The following is a 24,255-nucleotide window of genomic DNA, read 5'->3' on the forward strand; positions in this document are numbered from 1 at the left end:
AAATCCAGACTCCAGCGAGAAACTGCTGAATTGGAATTCATTTGCAAATTGGATACTATTAATTTAGGCTTAAATATAGACTGGGAGTGGCTAAGTCATTATGCAAGGTAGCCTATTTCCCCTTGTTTTTTCCTCCTCCCCCCCCCCCCCCCCGACGTTCTGGTTAAACTTGGATTTATGCTGGAAATGGCCCACCTTGATTATCATACACATTGTAAGGAGAGTGGTCAATTTGGATGAGCTATTACCAGCAGGAGAGTGAGTTTGTGTGTGGTGGGTGGGGTGGGTGAGAAAACCTGGATTTGTGCTGGAAATGGCCCACCTTGATTTTCATACACATTGTAAGGAGAGTGGTCACTTTGGATGGGCTATTACCAGCAGGAGAGTGGGGTGGGAGGAGGTATTGTTTCATGGTCTCTGTGTATATAATGTCTTCTGCAGTTTCCACAGTATGCATCCGATGAAGTGAGCTGTAGCTCACGAAAGCTCACGCTCAAATAAATTGGTTAGTCTCTAAGGTGCCACAAGTCCTCCTTTTCTTTTTGCGAATACAGACTAACACAGCTGTTACTCTGAAACCAGAGTTTTGTGTGTGGATGGGAGGGATATTAGGGGCAACACCCAGGTAAGAGCCTGGGTTAACTCTGCAGTGAAACCATGCCCACAGAGGATAAAAGCCTACTACTGCTACCTGCTCACTGAGTGACTCCCTTAGCTTAGCAGTAAAGGTCTGAGCTGCAGGGCCTGAGTTTGAACCCTGCTGATGATATATGCTCCACAAGATCTTCCCGCTGTGGAGGGGCTCTGTTCCCACTGCACTTTCAAAGGGACAGTCCAGTGTGTGCCACCCGCCTTGGAGAAGGGCTTGTACCATGTCAGACAAGGCTCGCAGCTCTCCCTGCCTGACCTCCGGTGTCCATGTCCTTCCATTACTACACATTGTGGGGGGGCAGTTCCAGGTCCAGCTGGGCTAAGAGCGATCAGGGCTGACAGGCATGGGCAGAGCTGAGTGTGTGTGGCCCAGCGGTGGGATACCGGCTGGGTGATTGAGGGGCGACAGCAGACGGGGGGTATGCATGTGCAGGAGCCCAAGACTGGGATAGCAGCAGGACAGCTGGTCAGGACTGAGGGGCAGCACCAGAGACTAGAGTCGCGAGGAGCGTTCCATCGGCAGAGCCGGTAAAGACGGACCCAGGCGCGGCGTCACCGAGTTGGTGGGCACACACCGAGCTAGTAGGGGCCAAAGGGCTGGAGCTGAGGAAATCCTGCATCCGGGCAGGGGTCAGACTAGAAGGCCCTGATGGCCCCTGTGGCTCTGTGGCTGAAGGGCACTGGCAAAGCTGCTTAGAAGCAGCCTGGGTGAAATGTGCTGGCTCGTTCCAGCAGAGCCGTGAGAGTCTTAAGCACTGAACTGCCCAAATTCACGTTTCTCTGGATCAGTCGTCCTCATTTCTTACCTAAGTGCCAGGGAGCCCCGCATTAGCTCCGGGGTCAGGTTTGTGCGGACAGAGCCAGCCAGTCTCTGCTAGTCACTGAGGTGTTCGGGATCCTGCCATGGGACCTGCCAGCGGCTGGGAAGCTGCACAGCTGCCCCCCCCCCCCCCACTGCTCTCATCTGTAAGTGAGGTTGCTGTGGCAACCAAGGAGGTGTCAACGGGAAGTGCCAGGGCATTGTCCCTAATGGAAACATCTTTAAATAAACCATGGTGGGGGGGAAGAATCTGGGTCATGAGCTGGAGCGATCCGCGTTTGGGAGCCAAATACCATCGAGGTGGCAGGTGCGCGGAGCCAGGCTGCTGCGATCCGGGTCCCAAGGCAGAGACAAGCCGCTGCCACTGGGCATTCGGGCTCCCAAAGGGGCAACATCTGGTCGCAAGGCTCTGGAGCTGCTGTGGGGTCGGGCCCCAGGACGGGCCAGGAGAAGGACAGCTTGTGGCAGGCAGCGCTGATGCCACCAGGGGCTGAGCTGCCCCTAAGCACCAGATGAGCTGCATGTACCTGGCCCCTTGCAGGATCAGGTCCTCTTTCCTCTCGCTACCGCCACACGCTGCAGAAACATCCGCAGAGACGTGGTCAGTGGATACCTGGCTCAAGCAGTCAAGAGATCACGAGTCAGAGCCCCAGAAAATCTTGAGATTGGCTTAACACTCCTGAGATTTAAAAACAATACTAGCTGTGGACTCTTCGTCCTCACCTCCTGGCGACTGAATCTTTAAGGGTCACAGGTTTACGCTTTTCCCCGCAGCCAAGAGAGGCAGAAACTGGCCATTTTAAAGTGAGTCTGGTGTATTCACGTGACTCCTGGAGCTGGGAGCTTTACATCAAATATAGAAGATGTGCGATCAAATCACAGGAGCTGGCAACAGTGGAATTGTAGGATCGGCATCAGGGATCCGGGCAGTGGTGCCCAGCGTATAGAGCAGGAGTCTGTAGCCAGGAATCAGAGCTGAGAGTCAAAGCTGAAGGCAGAAATCAGATCCGTGGGTCAGGGCCAGGGTATCTGGAGCCAGGCAAGGCAGGAGCAGGGCTGGGAACCAGCAGGTACAGGAGCTTTCACAGCTGTGAGCAAATGCTTTGAGCAGCCACCACCCTGAATCATAGAATATCAGGGTTGGAAGGGACCTCAGGAGGTCATCTAGTCCAACCCCCTGCTCGAAGCAGGACCAATCCCCAATTTTTGCCCCCGATCCCTAAATGGCCCCCTCAAGGATTGAACTCACAACTCTGGGTTTAGCAGGCCAAGGCTCAAACCACTGAACTATCCCTCCCCCAACTATCCCTCCTCCTTTAGAGCCAGCCTGCTACTGACCTGCAGTGCTCATTACATTGCCCAGTGACTGGCTCCGCTGCCGGCCATGATTCCTAACAACTGGATCCTGGTGCGCACGTAAATCCCCACCACCGAGCGAATGCCTAGCAGGGGGCAGCATTGCTCACCCCAAAACAGCCTCCAGCTCCCCACAAGCCTCCTGGGGAGACCGATCCGCTTGGTGCAAGCCACACCAGGGTGTGTCGAGTAGGGGCCCTGGGCTGGCTCCCATCCAAACACCTTCCATCAATCTGGCACCAGGCCGCGGTGGCCAGGGCCCATTGCCACTTGTAAGTATCTAGGCAGGGGCGTGTGGCTCCTTGCAGACCTGGCCTCAGCACAGGGGGTCCCACTGACACTCACAGCATCACCCCCACTCGCATGGGGGAGAGCCTGGCAGGTTCACCTGCGCCTGCACTGGGGTTAGGGCTCAATCAGTAAAAATCGGGGGTGAGGGGTTGGCTCCCACAAGGTTCCTGGAGCCATAGGCCAGACTGGGACTGGCTTTGTTCAAGTCCACTGGAGGGGCTGCAAAGAACCTTCTGCCGGCCAGGGGCTGCTGTGTCCCAGTCCCTGTTCATGTCACTACTCCAGAGGGGCAAGGAAAGGGAGCGGCAGGGTTTGGCCTCACCTCCTTCCACCCTGGCTGGCAGATCTGGCTGGTTGCAGAGCAGGGAGTGTGCTGCCCCTCCTAACGGGGGAGCACCTGTGCAGCTCCATGCAGCCTCCGGCACAGCGCCGAGTTTCTGGGGCTCCCGGTCGGGCTGTGCCGGAGCAGGAGATGGGACCAGGGAGGGTAGAGGCTGCTCTTGGCTCTCTTTGCTCAGACTTGAATAAATCTCTAGCCCTTTGGGCCAGCCGAGCCCCTGGCAGCATCTTCCCACAGGGCGAGAGGCGAATGTCTTCTCGTGTCATAACCTTATTGGAGGAACCCTTTGAGGCACAGATTCCCGGCTGCGTGGCCGGGCTGGAGAGCGGAGAGCAGACTCCCTTGGTCCTGGGCAGGTGCAGCTCAGGTGGGATGCATAGAGCAGTGTAACCCAGGGTGATCTGTGCTGAGGGACTCAGACCCCAAAGCCCAGGCCTGTAGCTGGAGGGGCAGGTGGCTAAGGGCTGCACAGAGCTCTGGGCAGTGTACCTGGATCAGCTGGTCAGAGCAAAGGGGCCGTGGGTGCTGGAAGGTGGGGAAGGACAAGAGGAAACAGGGAGGGTGCAGAGTAGAGTGAGATGCAGGATCTTCAATGTGCAGGGAACTTGAATGTAGAACAGATTTGCAGGCCCAGGGGAGGGGTCAGCTGAGTTGGATGTGGGGGCTGCAGCAGGTGCTCCCCAGTGCCCCCAGTGAAACACTAACCTAACCAGGTCCCCGCCTGGTCCCTGAGCCTCCAGGCTGGGTCCAATGCCTGCGAGATAATCCGTGCTTGGACGGGCAGCTGCTCAGCGCTGCAGCTACGCCCGTGCCGGATTGGTGGCTGCCGTTTTGCTGGCCGAGGTCTGTCAGCACCATCTTGTGGCTGGATCTAGCAACTGGTGGAGGTGGAAGAAAGGCAGGTTTGTCTGTGCTGGGGGGTGGGAGAGGGCTGGGGGAAGGGAGGGGAACTGGCTGGGGGAGGTGCAAAACTCAGGGCTGGGGCTAGTCGCTTTACCAGCCAATCCACCAGCCCAAGGGACTGGTTTTGGCTTCAGGGACCTCCCGTCCTTTCACCTTGGGAACCGCTTTTCTCCATGAGTCAGGCCAAGTGCAGTCAGTGCAATGCAAGCTGCTTCCCCACAGATCTGCTGGTGCCCCTCAGTCCCCACCCGCAGGCCCCTGTTATTCCACCCAGCAGGCAGTGATGGTGACACCCAGCTCGCAGCCCCCTACTATCCCAGCTGTGAGCACCTCCCCACCGCACTGCCAGTGCCCCTTCGCCCCAAGCCACAGCCCCTCTGCTATTCCAGTCCCCCCCATCCCTTTTTCAATCCATCTCAGTCCTGAGCTGTAGGACGCCATAGTGAGACACACCAGACAGACCAATAGATGGACACTGACACTTTAGTTTAGGACTAAATGTCGGGTTTGTTTGGGGGAAAAGGAAGGGAGGTGTCAAGGGACGTAACAGCGCCTCCTAGGAATATAAAATGTTACAATAGCTTTAAGCTCTGCCCTGCAGCCTGGGGCACTGAGCTGCTGGAAGAGAAACTGACACATCTCATTGCAATCTCCAAACCTAGGGAAATGCAAACAGCAGCGTCCCTGGTGCCAAGGGACTGAGCATCTGACCACGATTCCAGTTTCAACCCTCTGCCCTGCTACAGATTATGAGCAGGGTTTTTTTTGAACCGAGATTATCCCATTGAGCCAACCCAGGTTCTAAATGATGACCCCGTCCTCTCCCCTCTTGAAATGATCTCTGGGGCTACCATGGATTAGACCCCTCTCTGCTTGGCAACACTTTTGATTAAGGTCCTTAAATATGCATGGGTTGTCATTAAGATTTAGTAAGACAGTTATTGCCTGGGGTTTAATTACCAGTTAATTATTAAACTGTATTTATGGAAGGCTGGCAGGTATGTAATAGATGCACAGACATTGATACCCAACCCATGCCAATTGTTTGAATCCTTTACCTTTGAATTGTTCTTCCTTGGGTGTGTTCCTCGTTATCAAAGGGTGTTTGTTTAAAAAGCTGGGAGGCTCAGAGAACTAGGAACGGGATACTCAGGGCTTGTGCAGAATCATTAGCTCAATTGTAAGCGTTTTCTAGACTAGGTTTTAATTTGACCAGATTAACACACATTGAAGGCACACTGCCTTGTCTACACTGGGCTGTCAACACACGTCAGCTAAGACCTGTTAACATCACTCCTTGAATACCAGTCTAGACAAATTTCAGAGGAGCAGCCACGTTAGTCTGTATTCGCAAAAAGAACAGGAGGACTTGTGGCACCTTAAAGCCTAACAAATTTACTTGAGCATAAGCTTTCGTGAGCTACAGCCCACTTCATCGGATGCATTCAGTGGAAAATACCTAGACAAAGCACATTTCGCTCCATTCTAGCAGGTCAAGTTGTAGCCTAGCATCCAGCCTGTGTGACTCAGCAGGGAGTGGGGTGGATTTGACCTGGGAGTGTTGCAGGGAAGGTTCACTGGGACCCTTGTCGGCATTGGGGATGAGAGACTTCCCCTGAAGGAAGATACCTGAGGCTGTAACATGAGCCAGGAGGGGGGTTGGGAGAGCTGACACCATTGTCCAGTTTCTCAGGCGAAGGTGTCAGCTCTCCCAACCCCGCTCCTGGCTCATGTTACAGCCTCAGGTATCATTCCTTCCCCAGCTGCTGAGTTCCAGGCCAAATTACAGAGAGATCCCTCCTTGTGGAAGCTTAGGGACCTGGCCAACCTCAGTGAGTTATGGACCATGGGTAGAGGCTGCCAGGAGAGGTTCCTGTGGGAGAAGGGATTACTATACCAAGAATGGGCTCCCGCCGGGAGAAATGGAGTCATGGAGGATCAGGAGGCAGCTGGTCGTCCCCCAGAAGTACCGCCGCAAGCTACTGTACCTGGCCCATGACATCCCCCTCTCAGGACACCAGGGAATCTGGCGCACCCGGCAGAGGTTGCTACAGAACTTTTACTGGCCCGGGGTCTTTACCACGGGCCGGCAGTATTGCCGATCCTGTGACCCCTGTCAGAGGGTGGGGAAGGCCCGGGACAAGGCGAAAGCGGCTTTGAGGCCTTTGCCCATCATAGAGGAGCCTTTCCAGAAGGTGGCTATGGACATAATAGGACCTCTCAGCAAGGCACCCGGACGGGGAAGAAATGCATTCTGGTGAGGGTAGATTTCGCCACCCGCTACCCTGAGACAGTGCCCTTATCTTCAAGCAGACACCGTGGCAGATGCGCTGCTGACCATTTTCAGCCGAGTGGGGTTCCCCAAGGAAGTCTTGGCAGACCAAGGGTCTGCCCTTCCCTGTCTGCCCTGCTCCGGTGCTTGTGGGAGAAATGTGGGGTCCAGCACAGCTGGACCTCAGCATATCACCCCCAGTCCAACGGGCTGGTGGAGAGGTTCAATGGGACGCTCAAGGTGATGCTGAAAACCTTTATGAACCAGCACCTGCAGGATTAGGACAAGTACTTACCTCACCTGCTGTTCGCGTACAGGGAAGTGCCCCAGGAATCTACCGGGTTCTCGCCTTTCGAACGGTTATATGGAAGGAGGGTAAGGGGGCCCCTGGACTTGATGAGAGACGAATGGGAGGGGAAGGCCGCTCCCAGTGGAGAATCAGTGGTGGAGTATGTCCTCACCTTCCGAGAGAGACTTGCTGAACTCATGGGCCTGGCCAGAGAGAATCTGGCCAGAGCCCAGAGGAAGCAGAAGGTCTGGTATGACCAAACGGCGCGGGCCCGTGCCTACGCCACTGGGGATCAGGTGATGGTTCTCATCCCCGTGAGAAAGAACAAACTACAGGCCGCCTGGGAGGGCCCTTCTAAGGTCGTCAAGCAATTAAATGAGGTAAACTATGTGGTGGACCTGTCGCACCGGGCACACCACCGACAGGGGGACTGTGGTGTTGGCCGTGTGTGGACATTGGGAGGAGCAGGGAGTCGACCCTTTGGTAAATATATTTCCTAAGACTGGGGCTGGCTCCCCCTGGAAACAATTCCTATCTCGGATCGGCTAACCCCTGCCCAGCAAGCTGAGATCAGAGGGGTGCTGCATTTATACCAACAGCTGTTTTCCACCTGGACTCACCAATTTGACTGTCCACCGGATGCAGACAGAATTGCACCCCCCCCCCCACCATGTGATTTTCTCCCTTCCGAGTCACAGGGAAAACGGCTCACGATCTGGAAAGAGAGGTCTGGGACATGCTGGCTTTGGGGGTGATCCAGCCATCTGCCAGCCCTTGGGCCTCGCCAGTGGTGCTGATCCCCAAAAAAGACAGGTCGATCTGGTTCTGTGTGGACTATCGGAAGCCCAGAGCCATCACTGTATCTGATGCCTACTCCATGCCCAGGCCTGTTGAGCTCCTAGACAAGCTGGGAGGAGCTCGGTACCTTACCACCATGGATCTTACAAAGGGCTACTGGCAAGTGCCGCTGGATGCAGATGCCCGGCTGAAATCGGCCTTTATCACCCCTCTGGGGCTCTATGAGTTCCTGACCCTGCCGTTCAGCCTCAAGGGAGCGCCAGCCACCTTCCAGCGCCTGGTGGATCAGCTACTGAGGGGGATGGAGAGTTTTGCCGTGGCATATATTGATGACATCTGTGTCTTTAGCCAGACCTGGGAGGACCACGTGTCCCAGGTTAGACAAGTGCTGGACCGACTCCAGGGAGCTGGGCTGACTATAAAAGTGGAGAAGTGCAAGGTGGGGACGGCTGAAATATCTTACCTGGGCCACCGGGTGGGGAGCAGCTGCCTAAAGCCAGAACCAGCGAAGGTGGAGGTGATTAGAGACTGGCCCTCACCCCCAAACCAAAAAGCAGGTCCAAGCCTTTATTGGGATGGCGGGATACTATCAAAGGTTTGTGCCCCACTTTAGCGCCATAGCCAGCCCCATCACTGAGCTATGCAAGAAGGGGAAACCAGACAAGATGGTCTGGACCAAGGAGTGCCAAAGGACTCTCTGTGCGCTGAAAGAGGCTCTGGTCAGGGGACCGGTTCTGGCAAACCCGGACTTTGACAAGCTCTTTATAGTGTTCACCAATGCCTCAAACACGGGGTTGGGCGCAGTGTTAATGCAGGAGGATGAAAAGGGGGAGAGACACCCCATCGTGTACTTGAGCAAGAAGTTGCTACCCCGAGAGCAGAATTACGTGGCCATCAAGAAGGAGTGCCTGGCCATGGTGTGGGCCCTTAAGAAACTAGAGCCCTATTTCTTCGGGCGACACTTCACCGTGTACACCGACCACTGTGCCCTGACCTAGCTACACCAGATGAAAGGAGCCAATGCCAAGCTCCTGAGGTGGAGCCTGCTCCTGCAGGATTACGACATGGACGTGGTCCATGTGAAGGGAAGTGCCAACATGATAGCAGATGCGTTGTCCCGGAGAGGGGGCCCCGAACTTCCCCAGGTCACTGGTCACAGTCTCGAAGGGGGGAGAGATGTGACGCAGCAGGGAGTGGGGCAGATTTGACCTGGGAGTGTTGCAGGGGAGGTTCACTGGGACTGTGGGCATTGGGGATGGGAGACTTCCCCTGAAGGAAGATACCTGAGGCTGTAACATGAGCCAGGAGGGGGGTTGGGAGAGCTGACACCTTTGCCTGGGAAACTGGACAAAGGCTAGAGGAGGAGCTGGGGGAAGGGGGAGAGCCTGCTGGCGGGGTTTTTGGTTTCAGTTTAGAGCGGGGTGGTGAAACGCAGGGAACCCCAAGGCTGGGGTCTAAGCTGCCCCCAAGAAGGACTTGACTGAGGGGTCCTGGTTGTACCTACAAGCTCTGTTTGGGACTGTGTTCCTGTTGTCCAATAAACCTTCTGTTTTACTTGCTGGCTGAGAGTCACGGTTAATCCCAGGAAGAGGGGTGCAGGGCCCTGACTCCCCCCTTTGAGACTGAACTGAGTGGGGTCACTGTGACCAGTGACCTGGGGAAGTTCAGGTCCCCTTCTCTGGGACAACACATCCGCTATCATGCTGGCACATCCTTTCACCTCTGGAGCTTGGCATTGGCTCCTTTCATCTGGTGTAGCCAGGTCAGGGGAGAGTGGTCGGTGTACACGGTGAAGTGTCGCCCGAAGAGATATGGCTCTAGGTTCTTAATGGCCCACACCACGGCCAGGCATTCCTTCTCGATGGCCGTGTAGTTCTGCTCTCAGGGTAGCAACTTCTTGCTCAAGTACACGGTGGGGGCTCTCTCCCCCTTCCCCCAGCTCCTCCTCTAGCCTTTGTCCAGTTTCCCAGGCAAAGGTGTCAGCTCTCCCAACCCCACTCCTGGCTCCTGTAACAGCTGCGTGACAGCTACAACTCCCTGGGCTACTTCCCCATGGCCTTCTCCCAACACCTTCTTTATTCTTACCACAGAACCTTCCTCCTGATGTCTGATAATGCTTGTACTTCTCAGTCTTCCAGTAGTACGCCTTCTCACTCTCAGCTTCTTGCGCCTCTTGCTCCCAGCTCCTCGCACACACACCACAAACTTTTGTGAGCTCCTTTTAAAACCCAGGTGCCCTGATTAGCCTGGCTTAATTGATTCTAGCAGCTTCTTGATTGGCTGCAGGTGTTCTAATCAGCCTGTTTGCCTTAATTATTTCCAGAAAGTTCCTGATTGTTCTGGAACCTTCCCTGTTACCTTATCCAGGGAAAAGGGACCTACTTAACCTGGGGCTAATATATCTGCCTTCTATTACTCTCCTATAGCCATCTGGCCTGACCCTGTCGCAATATATATGTTGTGATTGCATTTATATAGATGGTCAAGTCAAGTGCGTTCATCTAAGTGTCTTACCCACGCCGGAGTGCAGGGAAGGGCATTCTGCAAGTCCATGAAGGAGCCAGACAGCCCTCGCCAATGGATGCAGCCTGCCAGGATGTGCCCTGCATAGCAGCCAAAATGAAGTGTGGCCATTAGCAACACATCTGGTGGTGTGAATGATCAAAACCAGGGGGCTGGACTGTTGGATCCATCACAAGATAGGCACTGGCTACATTTGAAGCTTGGTCTTGCCAGCTAATACGCAACCTGGAGGTGATATCAAGGTTCCTCAAGGGAACTGCGTGTCTTGACCTCACACAGCGACTCGGTGGATTAAACGTATCTTTGAACAGGGGTAGAAGTGGCATGACATGGTAAACAGTGGTAAGGACAGTTTAGTGCTGCCCAGTGACCTAGGCTCACCTGAGCGATGTGTATTTTCAGATAGCCAAATCCAGGGTCATGCGTCTAGGAACCAAGACTATAGGTCACCCAAGTAAGGTGGGGGAAGCAGTGAGTCGGAAAAGGGTTCTGGGGTCATGGCAAGAAGCAAATGAACATGAGTTCCCACTGCGATGCTGTGGCTAAGAGATCCTTGGTTTTGTGTGGGAGAGTGTTACTGTGTGTATATTACCCTGCCTGTGTTTTGTATGGGGGTGCGTGTAATACACGTGTATAACAGTGTGTGTATGTTTTGCTATCGCTCATGTCGCCTCCTGACAAAGCACAATACTCCCTGTATTATTTATACAGAGTGGGCAAGCCCTCCCCCCACCTCCGCCTCCCAATGCAGATGTTCCGTTGCATGCTGGGTACTTAGCTGTTGTTTACATGTAGCTTCTGTGCGTTACCATGGCAATTGCAAAAGTATTGGTTGCCACATTACATTAAAAGAAGCCATAATTATCGCCCCCCACCACCACCGACCTGCCTGTCAACTAAATTGTCAGTACTTTTGAATGAGAAAAAAACCAGCCCCGACTGAAAGGGCTGGAAATTGTGGATCAAATCACTGGCGTCACGGCCGTTAACAGCTGGCATGGGGGAGAGGGTCTGCCTTGTGATTGCTTTAAGGGGGAGACTTAATGCAGGTCCCACCTCCCACTGTGCCAAGCACCTGCTCCCCAGGCTTTCCACACATCCCTGCGGGTCTCTGCCCAGAGCCGGCACAGGAGCCCTGCTGAATTGGATCCGGCTTGGCACGGACTCGGACTGAGCCAAGGGGAAGGGGGCAGGATTCGGCCTGCAGAGGATGATCCTCATTCAGAGATGGAGACACCCGACCTTCCGCTCCGGCCAGCCTGTGCTCAGTGCAAAGCCAGAGGGTCTTCAAGCCACTCGTATGGTCTGCTGACGCTGAGGCCAGCCCGGGGTGAGTTATACCCAAATGCCCAGCACCAGGTGAAGGGGTTCCCCAGCCACACCCTGCTCCCTGATCTGTGGGGGGCTTTGGCCTGTACCTGCCCATGGGTGGCTAAGCTGGTGTCACCTTCCTCTCCTTAGTCCCTTCTGCCCGGAGGGGACAGAAGTCATTTTCTGGGTTGTTTCTGCCTGTTTCCCCCCAGAAAAGGGTCGGCACTGACTGCATCCCCCATCTGCCCTGGCATCCCATTCCCTCACACACTCGCCCTGTCTCTGAATCAGACCAGCAACCTCTTCTGGAGCTCGTCCTGGTAAATTTCCAACAACCCCACCTTGGCCGACACAGCGGGTTTTGAACTGGCAACCTATCGAGCCTCAATCTCTGCACTTGGCCTGTAACAGCCACATACATAACACGTCCTAGCCAGAGGCTACAGCCGCACCTCGGGTGCGAGATAGGGGAAGAGGTGTGGGAATCTTCCTGGGGCGAGGAGGAAGAAAGGCCTGGTAGCAAGTCAGCCCCGTGCAGGGGATGGAAAATCCCAGTGGTCTGTAGAGCCAGACTTTCCCTACTGAATCCCCGAGCAGCCCCACTGCTAGACCCCAGGAGTGGTGACAGGGAAACGGTTACACATGAAAGCTGCTGGGATTGCAGGCTGCCTGGCGGTATAGCACAGGAGTGATTAGCGGTAGCTGAGCTCCAGATAGCAGCAGTTCAAGTCAGCTCAGAATTGGCGTGTATGTGTTCATAGAATCATAGAATATCAGGGTTGGAAGGGACCCCAGAAGGTCATCTAGTCCAACCCCCTGCTCGAAGCAGGACCAATTCCCAGTTAAATCATCCCAGCCAGGGCTTTGTCAAGCCTGACCTTAAAAACCAATAAAGAAGGAGATTATACCACCTCCCTAGGTAACGCATTCCAGTGTTTCACCACCCTCATAGTGAAAAAGCTTTTCCTAATATCCAATCTAAACCTCCCCCACTGCAACTTGAGACCATTACTCCTCGTTCTCTCATCTGCTACCATTGAGAACAGTCTAGAGCCATCCTCTTTGGAACCCCCTTTCAGGTAGTTGAAAGCAGCTATCAAATCCCCCCTCATTCTTCTCTTCCGCAGACTAAACAATCCCAGCTCCCTCAGCCTCTCCTCATAAGTCATGTGTTCTAGACCCCTAATCATTTTTGTTGCCCTTCGCTGGACTCTCTCCAATTTATTCACATCCTTCTTGTACTGTGGGGCCTAAAACTGGACACAGTACTCCAGATGAGGCCTCACCAATGTCGAATAGAGGGGAACGATCACGTCCCTCGATCTGCTCGCTATGCCCCTACTTATACATCCCAAAATGCCATCGGCCTTCTTGGCAACAAGGGCACACTGCTGGCTCATATCCAGCTTCTCATCCACTGTCACCCCTAGGTCCTTTTCCGCAGAACTGCTGCCGAGCCATTCAGCCCCTAGTCTGTAGCGGTGCATGGGATTCTTCCGTCCTAAGTGCAGGACCCTGCACTTATCCTTATTGAACCTCATCAGATTTCTTTTGGCCCAATCCTCCAATTTGTCTAGGTCCTTCTGTATCCTATCCCTCCCCTCCAGCGTATCTACCACTCCTTCCAGTTTAGTATCATCCACAAATTTGCTGAGAGTGCAATCTACACCATCCTCCAGATCATTTATGAAGATATTGAACAAAACCGGCCCCAGGACCGACCCCTGGGGCACTCCACTTGACACCGACTGCCAACTAGACATGGAGCCATTGATCACTACCCGTTGAGCCCGACAATCTAGCCAGCTTTCTACCCACCTTATAGTGCATTCGTCCAGCCCATACTTCCTTAACTTGCTGACAAGAATACTGTGGGAGACCATGTCAAAAGCTTTGCTAAAGTCAAGAAACAACACATCCACTGCTTTCCCTTCATCCACAGAACCAGTAATCTCATCATAAAAGGCGATTAGATTAGTCAGGCATGACCTTCCCTTGGTGAATCCATGCTGACTGTTCCTGATCACTTTCCTCTCGTCTAAGTGCTTCAGAATTGATTCACAATTGAGGACCTGCTCCATGATTTTTCCAGGGACTGAGGTGAGGCTGACTGGCCTGTAGTTCCCAGGATCCTCCTTCTTCCCTTTTTTAAAGATTGGCACTACATTAGCCTTTTTCCAGTCATCCGGGACTTCCCCCGTTCGCCACGAGTTTTCAAAGATAATGGCCAATGGCTCTGCAATCATAGCCGCCAATTCCTTCAGCAGGGATAGCTCAGTGGTTTGAGCTTTGGCCTGCTAAACCCAGGGTTGTGAGTTCAATCCTTGAGGGGACCATTTAGGGATATGGGGCAAAAATTGGATATTGGTCCTGCCTTGAGCAGGGGGTTGGACTAGATGACCTCCTGAGGTCCCTTCCAACCCTGAGATTCTATGATTCTATGTATACCGGAACACTCTCAGATGCAACTCGTCCGGCCCCATGGACTTGTGCATGTCCAGCTTTTCTAAATAGTCCCTAACCACCTCTATCTCCACAGAGGGCTGGCTATCTCTTCCCCATTTTGTGATGCCCAGCGCAGCAGTCTGGGAGCTGACCTTGTTCGTGAAGACAGAGGCAAAAAAAGCATTGAGTACATTAGCTTTTTCCACATCCTCTGTCACTAGGTTGCCTCCCTCATTCAGTAAGGGGCCCACACTTTCCTTGGCTTTCTTCTTGTTGCCAACATACCTGAAGAAACCCTTCTTGTTACTCTTGACATCTCTTGCTAGCTGCAGCTCCAGGTGCGATTTGGCCCTCCTGATATCATTCCTACATGCCCGAGCAGTATTTTTATACTCTTCCCTGGTCATATGTCCAACCTTCCACTTCTTGTAAGCTTCTTTTTTATGTTTAAGATCCGCTAGGATTTCACCATTAAGCCAAGCTGGTCGCCTGCCATATTTACTATTCTTTCGACTCATCGGGATGGTTTGTCCCTGTAACCTCAACAGGGATTCCTTGAAATACAGCCAGCTCTCCTGGACTCCTTTCCCCTTCATGTTAGTCCCCCAGGGGATCCTGACCATCCGTTCCCTGAGGGAGTCGAAGTCTGCTTTCCTGAAGTCCAGGGTCCGTATCCTGCTGCTTACCTTTCTTCCCTGCGTCAGGATCCTGAACTCAACCAACTCATGGTCACTGTCTCCCAGATTCCCATCCACTTTTGCTTCCCCCACTAATTCTACCCGGTTTGTGAGCAGCAGGTCAAGAAAAGCGCCCCCACGGTTGGCTCCTCTAGCACTTGCGCCAGGAAATTGTCCCCTACGCTTTCCAAAAACTTCCTGGATTGTCTGTGCACCGCTGTATTGCTCTCCCAGCAGATATCAGGAAAATTAAAGTCACCCATGAGAATCAGGGCATGCGATCTAGTAGCTTCCGTGAGCTGCCGGAAGAAAGCCTCATCCACCTCATCCCCCGGTCCGGTGGTCTATAGCAGACTCCCACCACTACATCACTCTTGTTGCTCACGCTTCTAAACTTAATCCAGAGACACTCAGGTTTTTCTGCAGTTTCGTACCGGAGCTCTGTTGTGAGGCACAAGCCAGGAATCAGAGCAGTGACTCTAAGGGCCGGTCTCTTGGGATCTGGGAGGGCTGGGAGCTTTGGCAAGACTCCAGTGCACTTACCCGGATCACCTTGGCGGGTGGAAGGGCAAGGGTATATAATGATTGACAGGGGGGTTACAGGGGGCCCCTGGCCATGTTGCTTTCTGGTGGGGTTAAGTGCAGGGCCAGAGAGCTTCCCCGTATGACCATGGCTTTGCTGAACAGGAACAGCAGCGACCCTGCAAGGTGAGGTCGTAGATCGTGAATATAACGCCCTGCTCCAACATAAGGACGGGACCCACAGATCCCCTCCCTTCTGCCCAGCTTCACCTCTCTGGCTTCACAGCCCGCACCAAGCCCCTGGCATGCTGGGGCTCTGCCATCTGGAAATCAATGGTGCCATCGATCGGGCAGTGAAGTCATTCGTCCAGGCAGACAATGACAATCAAATGGCCATTTTTATACTCGGTTAAACCCTGCTTGACCCAGCCAGCGTGAAACATGCACCGCTCCCGCACTCAATCCGGCAGCGCACTTCTCCAAGCCGACGTGGGGCAATCCAGGGGAGCTAAGAATCTGGCTCAGCGGGCGGGGAGGAAAGGCAGCCAATAAGATGCTGCATGACTCTCACCAACACGGGAGCAGGGGCCACGCAGGGCCCGCGATCCCAGTCGCCGTCGTGTCAGGCGGGAGCAGGGGCTGCGCAGGGCCCGCGATCCCAGTCGCCGTCGTGTCAGGCGGGAGCAGGGGCCGCGCAGGGCCCGCGATCCCAGTCGCCGTCGTGTCAGGCGGGAGCAGGGGCCGCGCAGGGCCCGCGATCCCAGTCGCCGTCGTGTCAGGCGGGAGCAGGGGCCGCGCAGGGCCCGCGATCCCAGTCGCCGTCGTGTGAGGCGGGAGCAGAGGCCGCGCAGGGCCCGCGATCCCAGTCGCCGTCGTGTCAGGCGGGAGCAGGGGCCGCGCAGGGCCCGCGATCCCAGTCGCCGTCGTGTCAGGCGGGAGCAGGGGCCGCGCAGGGCCCGCGATCCCAGTCGCCGTCGTGTCAGGCGGGAGCAGGGGCCGCGCAGGGCCCGCGATTCCAGTCGCCGTCGTGTCAGGCGGGAGCAGGGGCCGTGCAGGGCCCGCGATCCCAGTCGCCGTCGTGTCAGGCGGGAGCAGGGGCCGCGCAGGGCCCGCGATCCCAGTCGCCGTCGTGTCAGGCGGGAGCAGAGGCCGCGCAGGGCCCGCGATCCCAGTAGCCCTCATGTCAGGCGGGAGCAGGGGCCGCGCAGGGCCCGCGATCCCAGTCGCCGTCGTGTCAGGCGGGAGCAGGGGCCGCGCAGGGCCCGCGATCCCAGTCGCCGTCGTGTCAGGCGGGAGCAGGGGCCGCGCAGGGCCCGCGATCCCAGTCGCCGTCGTGTCAGGCGGGAGCAGGGGCCGCGCAGGGCCCGCGATCCCAGTCGCCGTCGTGTCAGGCGGGAGCAGGGGCCGCGCAGGGCCCGCGATCCCAGTCGCCGTCGTGTCAGGCGGGAGCAGGGGCCGCGCAGGGCCCGCGATTCCAGTCGCCGTCGTGTCAGGCGGGAGCAGGGGCCGCGCAGGGCCCGCGATCCCAGTCGCCCTCATGTCAGGTGGGAGCAGGGGCCGCGCAGGGCCCGCGATCCCAGTCGCCGTCGTGTCAGGCGGGAGCAGGGGCCGCGCAGGGCCCACGATCCCAGTCACCCTCGTGTCAGGCGGGAGCAGGGGCCGCGCAGGGCCCGCGATCCCAGTCGCCGTCGTGTCAGGCGGGAGCAGAGGCCGCGCAGGGCCCGCGATCCCAGTCGCCGTCGTGTCAGGCGGGAGCAGGGGCCGCGCAGGGCCCGCGATCCCAGTCGCCGTCGTGTCAGGCGGGAGCAGGGGCCGCGCAGGGCCCGCGATCCCAGTCGCCCTCATGTCAGGCGGGAGCAGGGGCCGCGCAGGGCCCGCGATCCCAGTCGCCGTCGTGTCAGGCGGGAGCAGAGGCCGCGCAGGGCCCGCGATCCCAGTCGCCGTCGTGTCAGGCGGGAGCAGGGGCCGCGCAGGGCCCGCGATCCCAGTCGCCGTCGTGTCAGGCGGGAGCAGGGGCCGCGCAGGGCCCGCGATCCCAGTCGCCGTCGTGTCAGGCGGGAGCAGAGGCCGCGCAGGGCCCGCGATCCCAGTCGCCGTCGTGTCAGGCGGGAGCAGGGACGGCGCAGGGCCCGCGATCCCAGTCGCCGTCGTGTCAGGCGGGAGCAGGGGCCGCGCAGGGCCCGTGATCCCCAGTCGCCGTCGTGTCAGGCGGGAGCAGGGGCCGCGCAGGGCCCGCGATCCCAGTCGCCGTCGTGTCAGGCGGGAGCAGGGGCCGCGCAGGGCCCGCGATCCCAGTCGCCCTCGTGTCAGGCGGGAGCAGGGGCCGCGCAGGGCCCGCGATCCCAGTCGCCGTCGTGTCAGGCGGGAGCAGGGGCCGCGCAGGGCCCGCGATCCCAGTCGCCGTCGTGTCAGGCGGGAGCAGGGGCCGCGCAGGGCCCGCGATCCCAGTCGCCGTCGTGTCAGGCGGGAGCAGGGGCCGCGCAGGGCCCGCGATCCCAGTCGCTGTCGTGTCAGGCGGGAGCAGGGGCCTCGCAGGGCCCGCGATCCCAGTCGCCGTCGTGTGAGGCGGGAGCAGGGGCCGCGCAGGGCCCGCGATCCCAGTCGCCCTCATGTCAGGTGGGAGCAGGGGCCTCGCAGGGCCCGCGATCCCAGTCGCCGTCGTGTCAAGCGGGAGCAGGGGCCTCGCAGGGCCCGCGATCCCAGTCGCCGTCGTGTCAGGCGGGAGCAGGGGCCGCGCAAGGCCCGCGATCCCAGTCGCCGTCGTGTCAGGCGGGAGCAGGGGCCGCGCGGGGCCCGCGATTCCAGTCGCCGTCGTGTCAGGCGGGAGCAGGGGCCGCGCGGGGCCCGCGATCCCAGTCGCCGTCGTGTCAAGCGGGAGCAGGGGCCGCGCGGGGCCCGCGATCCCAGTCGCCGTCGTGTCAGGCGGGAGCAGGGGCCGCGCAGGGCCCGCGATCCCAGTCGCCGTCGTGTCAGGCGGGAGCAGGGGCCGCGCAGGGCCCGCGATCCCAGTCGCCGTCGTGTGAGGCGGGAGCAGGGGCCGCGCAGGGCCCACGATCCCAGTCGCCGTCGTGTCAGGCGGGAGCAGGGGCCTCGCAGGGCCCGCGATCCCAGTCGCCTTCGTGTCAGGCAGGAGCAGGGGCCGCGCAGGGCCCGCGATCCCAGTCGCCGTCGTGTCAGGCGGGAGCAGGGGCCGCGCAGGGCCCGCGATCCCAGTCGCCGTCGTGTGAGGCGGGAGCAGGGGCCGCGCAGGGCCCGCGATCCCAGTCGCCGTCGTCTCAGGCGGGAGCAGGGGCCGCGCAGGGCCCGCGATCCCAGTCACCCTCGTGTCAGGCGGGAGCAGGGGCCGCACAGGGCCCGCGATCCCAGTCGCCGTCGTGTCAGGCGGGAGCAGGGGCCGCGCGGGGCCCGCGATCCCAGTCGCCCTCGTGTCAGGCGGGAGCAGGGGCCTCGCAGGGCCCGCGATCCCAGTCGCCGTCGTGTCAGGCGGGAGCAGGGGCCGCGCAGGGCCCGCGATCCCAGTCGCCGTCGTGTCAGGCGGGAGCAGAGGCCACGCAGGGCCCGCGATCCCAGTCGCCGTCGTGTCAGGCGGGAGCAGGGGCCGCGCAGGGCCCGCGATCCCAGTCGCCGTCGTGTCAGGCGGGAGCAGGGGCCGCGCAGGGCCCGCGATCCCAGTCGCCGTCGTGTCAGGCGGGAGCAGGGGCCGCGCAGGGCCCGCGATCCCAGTCGCCGTCGTGTCAGGCGGGAGCAGGGGCCGCGCAGGGCCCGCGATCCCAGTCGCCGTCGTGTCAGGCGGGAGCAGGGGCCGCGCAGGGCCCGCGTTCCCCAGTCGCCGTCGTGTCAAGCGGGAGCAGGGGCCGCGCAGGGCCCGCGATCCCAGTCGCCGTCGTGTCAGGCGGGAGCAGGGGCCGCGCAGGGCCCGCGATCCCAGTCGCCGTCGTGTGAGGCGGGAGCAGGGGCTGCACAGGGTAACTCCTGAAGTGAGGGGAGGAGGCCTGCCTGGCCTAGCACCAAGTCTCGCCGAAGAGGGGTGGGCTCGAGGGGCTGGGGAATCTGTGTTCTGTACAAGAGTTAATCTGAGCCCCACGAGGGGGAAGTCTTGGCCTAAGTACTCTGGTCTGGGAGTAAAGCACAGCATGGCCCTGCAGTGCCCCAAAAGGGGCGGGAGTGCCCCTTACTACCTCTCCCTACTTTGGCCTGCCCATGGGGCTCAGGAATCTCCTGAGAAGGTGCTGTCCCGTGGCCAGTGCAAATGTCCCACCAGACTCACAGTATCATAGTCCCCCAGGGCAAATGGACCTTTGGATTTGATTCCAATAAGGGGTGAAGGTTCGGGCTGCAGGAGAGGTTCTTGTGTTTTTTCCAAACCTATCTGTCGGTAACGAGCAGGGTCTTGTCTACACTACCAGGTGGAACAGTGTTGTAGCTATGTTTGGAGGGAGGACAAATCTGATTATAACCAGGCCATGTGCAAACCATTTGTTCCTAATCTACATAATCCATCTATCTAACTATCCTTCTTGATGGTAATCCAGCCATCCAACCCTAACATAATGACAGTCTTTCCTAGAGGGTAGCGTACAGATCTGTCTGTCTGTCTCTCCATCCACGCTCCTAGATGTTAGTATACGGATCTGTTTGTCCACCTGTCCTCCAAAATGCACATGTACAGTTCATCTGTCTGTCTACTGATCTACTGCACAAATAGATATCTACATAGCAGCGAGCTGCTGACTGAGATGGGCCCTGGATTGTGGCTTGAGCACTAAGAGCTCCCTTTCCTCCAGGCTCGGGGCAATGGTCTAGGGATGTCACACCCCGCTGCAGCAGGCTGCCAGGGTAGGTTTGCAGGCCTGCTGAGGCATTTCCCTGGAGGCAATGTGTCATCCAAAGGGACATTGCCAGCCTTGCAATCCCAGGGAGACCCAGCCAGGTAGCACCCCTCCCCTGGGTATGCAGGCTGCAGGCGGAGCAGTTTGCTCAGGATTCCTGCAGGTGATGGCAGGCTCTAGTTCCTGGGGCAGCAGCTCAGATCCCTTGGAAGGAGCGTGCCAGCTGTTGCCACTCATTCTGCCTTCAGTTGGCTGGCAGCCTGCCCCATCATTTCCTTGCTGGCTCCTGTTTGTTCCTTAAGCCCATGTGCCTGTTCCCTCCACTCCCCCTGCTCCCTGGGCGGGCTGTAGTGCTGACACTAAGTACTAATGATGCAAAGGCTTCAGCCAAAGCAGAGTAGGAGGGTGAGCTGGCCTTGTGGAGAACGCCTGCCCTGCAGAGCTCCCCTCCGGTGCTGGCTGGCTGGGGAGGGGGGCTGCCACACTCGTGGGGCTGGGGTCAGAAGCTGCCAGTGCCTGGCTGGGGGGGTGGCTCTGCTGGGACTGACTTTAGAATGCAATTGAGATTTGTGCTGCTTGCTAATGCAATCCTTGGCTGCATAGACAGGAGCAGAGAGGCGTTTTCATCTCTGTATTTGGCCCTGGTGTGACCGCTGCTGGGATCCTGTGTCCAGCTCTGGTGCTCGCAATTCAAGGAGGAGGTTGATAAATTGGAGAGGGGTCAGAGAAGAGCCTGGGGAATGATTAAAGGATTAGAAAACCTGCCTTAGAGTGAGAGACTGAGCACTTTGAGTCTAGTTAGCTTAACACAGAGAAGGTTGAGGGGTGACTTAATTACTGTCTGCGAGTATCCTCTGTGGGGAACAAATTTGATAATGGACTTTTCTGTCTAGCAGAGATGGCTCTAATGGAATCCAATGGCTTGAGGCTGAAGCTAGACAAATTCAGCCTGGAAAGAAGGGTCACATTTTAACAGGGAGGGTAATTCACCGCTGGAACAATTGACCAGGAGTCGTGGCGGATTCTCCATCTCTGGCCATTTTTAAATGCAGATGGGAGGTCTTTTCTCAGATCTGCTCTAGGGATTAAGTTGTGGGCAGTTCTCTGGCCTGTGCTGTGCAGTGTCCCAATGGTCGGTCCCTTCTGGCCTTGGAATCTAGGAAGTTCTGGTCCTGTGCTCTCCCTGCGGCCCATCTCGGAGCAAAGCCGGGTGGAGCCGGGAGGCAGACGCTCCCTCTCCTGAGCGCTGGCCTTGGGCAGAGGCAGGTAAGCTTTCCCTGCTAAAGCAGCCTTGGGGACCTTGGCAAGACCTGGGCAGGGTGCGGTACCTCCACCCCGAGGTGCGGGTCCGGTGACCCAGGCCTGGCTGGAAGATGGGCTGTGCTCATGGCTCGCCGAGGGCTCCAGCTGTCACAGAATGTGGCAGGCAGGGGGCCAGTGGCTCTGTGATGCCAAAGCAGCAGAGTGGAGCTCGCACAGGTGGTGGGGAGGGCTGGGAAGGGACACGTGGGCAGCTGAGTGGGGAGGGGGCACATGGCACGGGGAGCGTCGTGGGGACACCTGGAACAGGAGTGGGGTGTGTGGGTGGGTGGGGCTATGGAGGGGGCACGTGTCACCCTCCTCTCCCTACAGCCATGGCTATAAAAGCCTTTGCTCTCCATGTCACTACAGACCCCGAGTCCCAGAGGAAGAGGACAGTGCAGAACGTGCTGGACCTTCGGCAGAATCTGGAGGAGACCATGTCCAGCCTGAGAGGCTCCCAGGTGTCTCACAGGTGAGGCCACGATGCCCACTGTATCCCCTCCCCCTCTCTCTCACCTGACCCCTCCCTTCCCTCTCCTCCTCCAGCCTGGCTCCTTGCTGGGTCTGATCCCCAAAGCCGAGCCCTTTCTTAGGGGTGGGCACCCTGGCAGGGCAGGGGGCTAGTGACGTGGCTGTGCTCCGTCCTGCGATAGTATCTCCAGCCCGGGGGGGGGCTGTTCCCCCGCCCCCGGGGAAAGACTCTGACTGCCCCCCTGTGTCACTGAGGCCTCTGTCCCAGTGCGGAGAGCTGCCAGCCTCTGACTCAGGGATGACTCTCACTGCCCCACTCGCTGATCCCTCCAGCTAGTCTCTCTGGGGCACCACTCACTCCGAGTCATGCCTCGTTAGCAGGTGTATTTCGGTGGCACTCCGAGGCACCAGCTGAGATCAAGGACCCATTGTGCCAGGGGCTGCAACAGCCACAGAGGGTACATCTGCCGGGCCCAAAAGCCCTGCGGCCACGAGTCTCAGAGCCTGGGTCAACTGACTCAGGCTTGCAGGGCTAGTTCTCCGGGGCCGGAAATAGCCGTGTTGGTGTTCCCACTCTGGCAGCGAATCCTGCCGAGAGGGCTGGGTCTCTGAGCCCGAGCTCCAGTCTGAGCAGGGATGTCTCCACTACTCTTTTGAGCAATGTAGTCAATTTAGGCCTAGTCAACACTAGAAAATTTGGTCAGTATAATTATCACTCAGGGGTGTGAAAAATCCACGCCTCTGAGCAGTGCAGTTAAACTGACCCAACCCTACGGTCGGCAGGAGAATTCTCCCTTCAGCCTCCCACTGCCCCTTGTGGACGTGATGTACCTATGCCGATGGGAGAACTCCCCCCTCGTCAGCGTAGGCAGTGTCTTCACTGACGCATTACAGTGGTGCAGCGTTTTAAATGTAGACAAGCCCTTAGTCCTGGTGCAAACGTCATGGAGATGCTTGGAGACCCTGGCTGCACACAGGCATGCAGCAGTTTAATTCAATTAGTTGAGTTAAATCGATCAAACCAGTTTAAAAAAACCCTGCGTGAACCCTCTTCTTTGGGGATAAGGGTCACTTATTTCAGCGTCATTTAAACCTGTTCCCAGCAGATTTAATCTGTACCAGTTTGAGAGCAGCTTGTTTTAGAATCAGTGCATCCCCCGGCGGCTTGTGCCAGTTTAACTCTTGCTGTAAATTGACACCATGGCTTCTCCCTGTCATGTTGACAGGGGCTGAGATGAAGGGGGATAAACAGACTTGAAAAAGTGTATGTTAAATCTGTGCAAATTTCAATATGGAAGAGTTTTAAGAGATTGCCCTAGCGCTGAAGAGCTTATGGTTTACACAGACCTAGTGGGAGGGGAAACTGAGGCACCGAGAGGGGCCATGACTTGCCCAAGATCACATAATAGGGACTAGAACTCAAGTCTGCTGAGTCGTAGCCCTGTGCTCTAACCCCTAGGACACACTGCCTCTACAGTCATATTTTTACAGCAGCAGCCCAAATGGGAGTCCAGTCCCCTCTGTGTTGAGACCTGCTCCTGCGCAGTTGCACTATAGCTGAGGGCAGTGCTGATACCAGGCCCTCCCAGCAACTGGAATGAGTTGCTGATGGAATCTGCAGGCCGTGGCACGGCAAGCCCATGTGTTTCCCCAACCGTGGAAGCAGAGCTGCTTGCCCGAGCCAAATCACGGGTTTCCCCAGGCTCGCCCGGGCAGGGTGCTGGAGTCACAAGTTTGACTGGGCTCATGATTCCTTAAGGACACCACCAAATCCCCATCTGGCTTGGAGGAGAGAAGTGAGCAGGGAAAGGATATGCTTCAAATTCCTCCAGAGCCGGGCACGGGAAACGACCCATTTCGGCCTGCAATGGGGGCTGCAGCCACTAGAGGGTGGCGTCGGGCCAGGTGGAGAAGGAGAGAGACACAGGGAAGCTAGTTTGACTCCAGCTGTTAAGTACAGAGCAGCAGGGGTGAGCACAGCTACCTAGGGGGTTATGGCAGCAGGGGAACCCCCAGGGGTCTGTGTCCATTTGAAGCCTCCCTCCCCCCGCTCCGGCTCCCACTGGAACAGGGGCTCAGCCAACAGGGTGTTTCATCGGGGAGCCCAGCGAACAGCTCTCACTAGCCCCGCCGCCCCTGCGGTGGCCAGGAGGGGGCAGCACAAGCAGCAGGGAAAGCAGAAGGGCTGTGGGAGATTGAAGTGCTTTGGTGAGGAGTCCCGTGGTCACTGCTCCCCCTAGGGGCTGCCCCCAGCAACTACAACAGCCGTTTGGTGCAGAAGGTCCTGGGTGGAATCCACCTCTGACCAGGGCAGCTCTCTGCATCGCCTTTCCCACACCACAGAGCAAAGGCCAAGCTGTGCCTCTCAATGGAGGGTCTCAAAGCATTCTGCCATGGCTGGCTCCATATCATTATTACCCCCTTTTACGGGGGGGGGGGGAACTGAGGCACAGAG

At 57.6% G+C, this 24,255-nt stretch overlaps 1 protein-coding gene across 1 annotated transcript in view; it reads left to right on the forward strand.

The window, feature by feature from the left end:
• NAV1 (neuron navigator 1) overlaps positions 1 to 24,255 on the forward strand; it is a 203,479-nt gene that overhangs the window by 85,845 nt on the left and 93,379 nt on the right. Inside the window, exon 4 of the mRNA XM_077839105.1 lies at positions 21,699 to 21,801. Coding sequence (XP_077695231.1) covers positions 21,699 to 21,801 — 103 coding nt within the window. The remainder of the gene's footprint in view (positions 1 to 21,698; positions 21,802 to 24,255) is intronic.

This window comes from Eretmochelys imbricata, chromosome 21 (genome assembly GCF_965152235.1).
Source record: "Eretmochelys imbricata isolate rEreImb1 chromosome 21, rEreImb1.hap1, whole genome shotgun sequence".
NCBI classification, from domain to species: Eukaryota; Metazoa; Chordata; order Testudines; family Cheloniidae; genus Eretmochelys; species Eretmochelys imbricata.